This window comes from Lipotes vexillifer, unplaced genomic scaffold, assembly GCF_000442215.2.
Source record: "Lipotes vexillifer unplaced genomic scaffold, Lipotes_vexillifer_v1.1 scaffold485, whole genome shotgun sequence".
Taxonomy (NCBI): Eukaryota; Metazoa; Chordata; class Mammalia; order Artiodactyla; family Lipotidae; genus Lipotes; species Lipotes vexillifer.
The window spans coordinates 336,410-344,643 of NW_006782312.1; the positions used below are offsets into that span (position 1 = coordinate 336,410).

Here is an 8,234-nt window from a genome sequence, read left to right on the forward strand (position 1 = left end):
AAGAGGGAGAATCCTAGAATAACCTGATACGTGCTCATGTTCTCCCCCCCCCCCCCCGCCCCGTTCATTACACTTTGTTCTGCCATTACTTAGGTGGAATAAAACAACAATTATCTTAACCTTCCAGACCTGTTTTACCTTTTATCACCCATTCTGTCCTTCTTTGACACTAACAAGCTTGATTATATTTAATTATATAATTTCCTGCTAAAGGAAAAAAAAATATATATATATATATATAAAATAGTGAGTAAACTTAGACGTAAGGAGAATACAATCTAGAAACTGCCATGTAAACTTTTATAAGAGAAGTGGTGGAAGAAAGAGTAACTTTATCCTATTCACAGAGAAACAATTAGATGTGCACTTCCCTGGGGCAGTGACAGTTAATTGTTCTGCATGAAAAGACAAAAATTACCAGGGAGTGAAGTTCACATATATTTACATACCTATCTCAAAATATGTTTTTTGACATTATGCCCATGTCTGGCAATCAGTGCTGCTCAGATTTTCAGGGGAACCATCATTTTACTCTCAGTAGAATAAAACTCACCTCTAAGGAAATTACTGGTTAAGAGTAGAAAAATCTTTTAAAGTAACCCAAGTGAGTCCAAAGACATTACTGTTGCTTTTGAGCAATGTGAGTTGGAGATGCACTGAGGTCAAAGTACATGTATGCAAGAACACAGCATCTTGGACATGTAAGAAATCCTGGCCCTGGGGGATGGCATTGGCCCCCTAGACCTCTAGCCTAAGAAGCTACATCCATCTGGGATTAAGTTTTCTCATCTATAGATGGAAGGTCCTGGGCTCCAGAAACGAACCTATTCCTGAAATTTTGTGATGTTTGGCTTATCATTAACAATGTATTACTAGATCCAATGAAGTCTCCTCTGAACTTGAGAAAAGTTCAGGAAAAAGAAAATAGTAGCAAGATTATGTGGCTTCTGAAATCTAGGCCTTCCTATGTCTGAAGACTATTTTGGCACTCTGTCTTACTCATCCTTTTGTGTGTTATCACCACAGAAACTCATAAAGTCACCTCATTTACACAACTTCCCTCCAGTTTCCCAACTAAGAGAAAACCTTAAGACAAGAATCACTTATTTAAATGTGTCCTGTTTTATTTATCCTCAAGTGAGTAGCATAGCCATATTCAAGCAGCTTTTGTTTTCTTTATATTCAAGCATAAAAAGCTGCCATGAGCTAATTGCCTTTATTTCTAAAATTGTTATGGATACTAAAATGAGGGCAGCTTTCTAGGAACTGCACTTTTGCCAAGAAGCACTGTTTTTTCAAGCAAGTTTTCCAACACTTGGTGTTTTTCAAAATAATTAGCTTTCTTTCTTCTCTCAACTTTATTTTCTTAGCCAAAGAAACAAGAAGAAGAAGAAGGCACAACCGACACGGCAACGTCCTCATCCAACAACCATGAGAAGGACAGTGGATTGGGGCGCACAGATGAAAGCTTGCGGAACGACGAGAGCTCAGAGCAGGAGAATGCAGCCGAGGATCCCAATGGCACATCTTCGAAGAGCAAGAGAGAGCTGGGGCAGAGCCAAGACACTCTGGGAAGCGCTGAACTTCAGTGTAATGAGAGCTTCGTGTCTGGTGAATACATTGACTCAGACTGTATTGGCAACCAAGATGAGGAGTGTGAAAGTTTTCGGCAGCTCTTGGAGCTCAAATGCAAGATTCGGAAGCATGGAGAGTATGACCTGTATTACTCAAGCAGCACAATAGAATGCAATCAAGGGGGACGAGAGGGAGTTGAGCACGAACTACAGTTGCTTAATGAAGAACTAAGAAACATTGAACTTGAGTGCCAAAATATCATGCAGGCTCACAGGCTCCGGAAAGTGACAGACCAGTATGGAGACATCTGGGCACTGCATGAGGGAGGATTCCGAAATTATAACACCAGCATAGATACGCAGAGGGGAAAACTAGATGACATCCTTGAACACCCAGAAAAGTCAGACAAAGACAGTTCTAGTGCTTACAACACAGCTGAAAGCTGCAGAAGCACTCCACTCACTGTGGACCGTTCCCCTGACAGTTCCCTTCCAAGAATGATCAACCTCACCAATAAGAAAAACCTGAGAAGCACAATGGCAACCAATCAGTCCTCTTCTGGACAGAGTAGTAAAGAGTCAACCAAAGCCAAAACCACTGAACAAGGTTGCGGCGTTGAAGGCAAAGAGAAGACTTCAGAAAGCAGCAAGCTTTCTGATCCAGAGAAGACCAGCAGTGAACACATCCCTTACCTCTCTCCTTACCACAGCTCCTCCTATAGATATGCAAACATCCCAGCACATGCCCGGCATTATCAAAGTTACATGCAGTTAATTCAACAGAAGTCTGCAGTCGAGTACGCTCAGAGCCAGCTCAGCTTAGTGAGCGTGTGCAAGGAGTCTCAGAAGTGCTCAGAACCCAAGATGGAATGGAAGGTGAAAATCAGGAGTGACGGGACACGGTACATCACCAAGAGACCTGTGAGGGACCGCATTCTGAAGGAGCGTGCCTTAAAGATCAAGGAGGAGCGGAGTGGCATGACGACGGATGATGACACCATGAGTGAGATGAAAATGGGGCGCTACTGGAGCAAAGAGGAGAGGAAGCAACACCTGGTGCGGGCCAAAGAGCAGCGGCGCCGCCGAGAGTTCATGATGCGGAGCCGGTTGGAGTGTCTCAAGGAGAGTCCCCAGAGTGGCAGCGAGGGCAAGAAGGAGGTCAACATCATTGAACTGAGTCACAAAAAGATGATGAAGAAGAGAAACAAGAAAATTTTGGACAACTGGATGACAATCCAAGAACTGATGACCCATGGGGCCAAGTCCCCTGATGGCACACAAGTTCCTAATGCCTTTTTGTCAGTCACTGCGGTATGACCGAATGGATGGAAGGCAGCTGACTTTCAGAGGGTGCTACCAGTTTGGGTAGAGGATGCTTGCCTCGTTCAATGTGGCGTTTTTATATATATTTTGTGACTCTTTATAGTTTAAATTTTTTGTAAGCAAAAATACCTGCTAATTTTTCATTTGTTTTTCATATACTGGTACCTTTTTTTTGGCTGAGATTTTTCTTTAACTTGTGATATATTCGTATTACTCATTTATATATAAAAACAAACAAAAGGAAAGAAAACAAAAAAAAATGAACAAAAATACTGAGGAGCTAATTAATTTCCTATTTTAACATATCTATTGTAGATCTGGATTTATTTCTTTAGTTTACTTATTTTCTACTTTAATAACAACTCAATGCCAAAACATTTCTCTGCTTGCTTCTTGGCATAATACATATGAAATCAAAACTGTTGATAAATCATGTGCCACATCTTGTCTTATACATAAAAGCCACCTCTTTTTAACATCCCGTTGTACATTTAACACATAAATGGCCGTTGTCTTTGTCTCAGTAAAGTGTAGGTGGACAATCTTTCTGTGATATGTAGTGACATTGGTCATGTAGCTAGATAGTTGTGGTAATTGTGACAATAAAAGAGAAATAAATTATTGATTATCCCTGAGAAAAGCTATCAAGGAGTGTTTTATTTCCATTGTTCACTGTGGTTACCAGATATAAATTAATTATATATATATGCTATTTAGAAGACTCCTAATTGTGGATTATAAAATGCATACATTTTCTATCCCTTTTTTTTTCAAGAAATTGTCCTGAAATACTTCCCACAGATTATTGTGTCCTATATTCTTACCAGGAATAAGTTAGATAATATGTGTAGAGCATCTAACAGATGCTGACTAAGCATTCAATAAACTTGAGTTCATGCTCTCCTTGACTGCCACCCATGTAAGGAAAAGCCAAGAACAATTTAGGGGATGACATGGACAGAGAAGATCAGTAAAATATCTGGGATTGTTTGTAAGGACACTGTATTAGTCAGCTCACATTACCATAACAACATACCATAGACTGTGTGGCTTAAACAACAGGAATTTCTCACAGCTCTCAAGTTTGGAAGTCCAAAATCAAGGCACCAACCAATTCAGCTCCCTGATGAGGGCTCTGTTCCTGTTTTGCTCATGGCCTCCTTTCTGTGTCTTCACATGGTAGAGAGAAAAAGAGAAAAAAACTCTCTGGTGTCACTTCTTTTAAGGGCACTAATCCCATCATGAGGGTCTCACCCTCATGACCTCATCTAAACCTGATTACCACCCAAAGGCCTCATTTCCAACTACCATCACATTAGGGGTTAGAGCTTCATCATATGAATTTGTTGGGGGAGGGTGACACAGTTCAGTCCTCAGCTCTGTGTGCATTTATTTAGTTCATCCTTTGGAAATAAATTTTTGGAAACTATCTTTTTAATCATTTTCAGCATAGTCAACTATAAACGCCTTATTAAAAAGTGAGCTTGTTAAATTATCAAATAGGTTTTTTAATCTGGCTTTTTATCATATAAACATCAACCATATTATATATCAATCATAATGCCTCCAGAGTGAAAGGCCAGATCAATGCATGCATGAGCTTGATCAAATTTTCATTCAATGCAATAGATTGTTTTAACGTAATGGAGACACAACATCCAAACATTTTTGAAGTTACTTTCCTGTTTAAAAACATACAATGGCTCCTTACTAGCTCTTGAATCAGACTCTGATGCCTTATATTCCTGGTCCTCCATTAACTTGCCCACCTTGCCTATTGCCCCACTTCTTTAGATTTTCTCTGAGTTATTCTGGCTCCTGAGCAGCTTGCCCCTTTTCACGGAGGCTATCTAATGCTACTCTCCCGTCTGGGGTTTCTATGCCAAATCCTACACCCCTCTTAGAAGGTAATCACATATACATTTTCTCTTTGGAGCCTGTTTTGATGACACTGGGTTTTCTCCGCATTTGGGCATACACTATGATGCACCTGCAGTTTATTTTACCTTGGAAATTTTATTCTTGTTATTTGAATCACATAGACAGAACTTACTCTCTCCCTGCACGGATATTATGTTCGTGGAGTTTGGCCCTTGTGTCACACCTGTCTTTATAAACCTCTGGTAGAATGCCATTTAAACAATTATGAATGTTATTTTGTTTTATTCACTTATCTCACAGATTGGTCCTTTTGTTACTGTTTTCTGTACTCATCTACCCTTCTAAATTCTTACCTTTTAAAGGGCTATTACATAGATGGAAAGAAATGAATCTTATTTATATATAACAAAAAGCTGGACCCCAAAATTTTAAGATAGTGATAGTAATAGCAACTTAAGGCAATTGAAAATTTCACCACTTCTAACTTTAGCTATTGCTAATCCAATCGATAAAACTACTCTGAGTGCACCTAGAGTTAATTTTTGACCAGATGGTTTTAACTAAGAATACCTGTCTATCTTAAAAGCTCAGTTCCTTCCTGACCTAATACCTATGGTTATTGTTTATCCTCTTGGTACAACTGGGTTTAAATATTCATCGAATTCAAATTACTCCTATAGATAAATGGGATTTGGAACCAACATGTAGATTTTTTTCCAGAAGAAACATGTACACATCTCACAGAATGCAGTGTTTCCAAAGTCAGCAGTTTAATTTTATTTTTATTAAGGCCAAGTGTGCTTGCCAACTTTTTAAAAATGTGCTGTTGGTGTTTTTCATGTCTGTGTTTATACAATTATATGAGTTGAGAAATGTCTTTTTCAAAAATAAGTGAAAATCTGAGAAGTGTTATGTTTTACCTTTCTATATAACATATCTTTGTGCTAAACATGTTTTTTTTTTAGTAAGTGAATAATAAATCTGCTGCTCAGCAAAGAAAAGTAATTGGCTATATGTGAGATATTTCATTTTAGTTCAGAAGACATACGTGAATGTGAAGAGGAAAAATATTTTACTTAGGCTTAAGTAATTAGAAATTCCATCTTTTTTTAATTTTTTAATTTAATTTAATTTATTTTTTATACAGCATGTTCTTATTATTTATCCATTTTATACATATTAGTGTATACATGTCAATCCCAATCTCCCAGTTCATCCCCCCATCCCCCCCCACCACTTTCCCCCCTTGGTGTCCATATCTTTGTTCTCTCCATTTGTGTCTCTATTTCTGCCCTGAAATTCCATATTTTTTATTGACAGAAATTGGTGTTAGGATCCATATGTGAATGACCTAAGGAGGGGAAAAACAATGTATATTCTATGGGCTTTTCTTCACTGTGTGCCATGAAGAAGACTATTGTTGCCATCTTATTTTGTGCAGATTGTCCCTTTAGGAGCACATAATATGGACTTCTCTAACATAACCTTTCCGTAGCTACATACTGATTTAATCCATGTCTTGTTGGTGTGTCTAAATCTTCCATCTAAACACATTTTTATGCTTCCAGTGAGCTTCTGCCCTCTACTTCAAATTCTTTATTTTGCGTTGGTGCCACAGTTGGCCTGCTCTGTCATGCTTATCACCGGAGTCTTCTTGAATTTCTCTTTTATCTGGTAAGGCAAAAAAGCAGTGTGAATTTTTCTTCAAAGTATTTCAGGTTGTCTTCGATACCCTTACCCAGTCACCTTTCGGGCTAGGCTGTCTCCGTCTCATACCTAATTACCACCGCAGATCTAGACCTGCTGTCCCTGGGAACTCTTTCCAGTCTCTCCTACATGTGGCAGCAACACTGGGCCTCCTAAATATTCCTTTCCTCACTGTGCTCGGATACCTTCAGGAGTCTTGTCCTGAGCATGGGATAAAATCTGGGTGACTGAGACATTTATCAAGGACTTCATAATTTAACCTCAACCTTTTTTCCACCTGATTTCACACCTCTCCAGGAAGAATTTCTAACTCAAGCCTCAAGAAACCTGTGTCTTAGGTAGATGAATAATTTGATGCACCTTCAAACTAATATTCTTCCAATTTTAATTAAAATTTAACTAAGCTTTATTTTCTATTGATTTTTACTCTATTAATTAGTTAATTTCCATTATTTTTCTATTTCTATGAATAATCATTAATAGAATTGGTATGATATCATAACACAATAATTATTATTAAATAATTTCTATTAATTTTTGATTAATAAAGTTGAACACTGCAATAGGTTCACCAACTAATTCACTTCTTAAAAAATAAAGTAAAAAAAATTTTTTCCAGCAAATTATTTTCCACTTACCTGAAGTCTGTTCTCTCTACAGTTTCTCGTCATTATTTTCCAAATGTATATCTTTGGAGGTATATTAAAAGGACTTAATATCTAGATAAAACAAACCATTTGCTCCTGTAAATATACATGAAATGGCTTCAGAGCAGAATTTCAGTGAATAGTAGCTACAGAAAACTACTGACAAAAATAACTGACCAAAATAGTCCTCAATAAAGTAGTATTTTGAGATTTTTTTGTCCTCTTGTTTTTTGCTGTTTCTGCTCAAGTATGCTCCCCTTTTCAGAGTATGCCCCCCTTTTCAGCAGGACCAGTTTACACTGAGCAGGTTTGTAAGAAGTCTCCTTGTAGAACTGAGTAAATGGGCCCATAAAGCTGATTATTTGGCGTATGTTTCACGCTACTTCTAGCATCCCACTCAGATTCTGCTTTAGTCAGACAGGACTCCCTACAGTTTTTCAAACATGGTCATTCTCATTTCCAGTGCCGCACTGCTTGTGGTGCTTTCCATGTCAAATAAACCCTTCTCCTTTCTCTTTGTCCACATCTTCCCATCTTTCCAGGAGACTTTCGTTAACTCTTGCTAACAGCACTTATTTCTGAACACACATAGGTGGTATTGTCTTATCACTCCCTTGGCTTTCTACCCAATGGTGTCTAATATTTTTTTCTATAATGTGTCTCTCATGAGTGGAGTGTGTTGCACAGTTAATAACCAATGCCACATATATCCTTCTGGCATTTCTTCTGTTTTACCCACAAACAGCTGCTCAGGATTTTTAGTGCCATGCATTTTTTACATGTCCCAGTCAACAGTGTTGTGTTGCAACAAGCATTGCTCCTGGGTTCACCAGCCAGCTATAAACTAGGGTCCCGTTTATTATTCAGTACCCTACCACAAGTTTTTAACTTATTAGTAAACACTACTTACTTACTGCCTTCCAGCTCTGCCACTTACAAGGTGTGTGTTCTTAGGAAAGTTGCTTAAGCTTGCTGCTGCTGGGTACAGGGAAGATAATTGTAGACTTTTTCATTGGTTGTAAATTAATTGAGTTAATACATATAAAGAAGCTAGATGAGTGTGGGCACAGAGTGGGCACTCAGTAGATATTAGATTATTTTT

The 8,234-nt window shown here is 38.2% G+C and overlaps 1 protein-coding gene across 1 annotated transcript in view; it reads left to right on the plus strand.

Annotated features, from left to right (window-relative positions):
* Window positions 1-3,321, plus strand: part of PDZRN4 (PDZ domain containing ring finger 4) — a 150,337-nt gene extending 147,016 nt beyond the window's left edge. The window contains exon 8 of the mRNA XM_007455240.1: window positions 1,371-3,321. Coding sequence (XP_007455302.1) covers window positions 1,371-2,891 — 1,521 coding nt within the window. The 3' untranslated portion in view covers window positions 2,892-3,321. The remainder of the gene's footprint in view (window positions 1-1,370) is intronic.
* The last annotated feature ends 4,913 nt before the right edge of the window (window positions 3,322-8,234 follow it).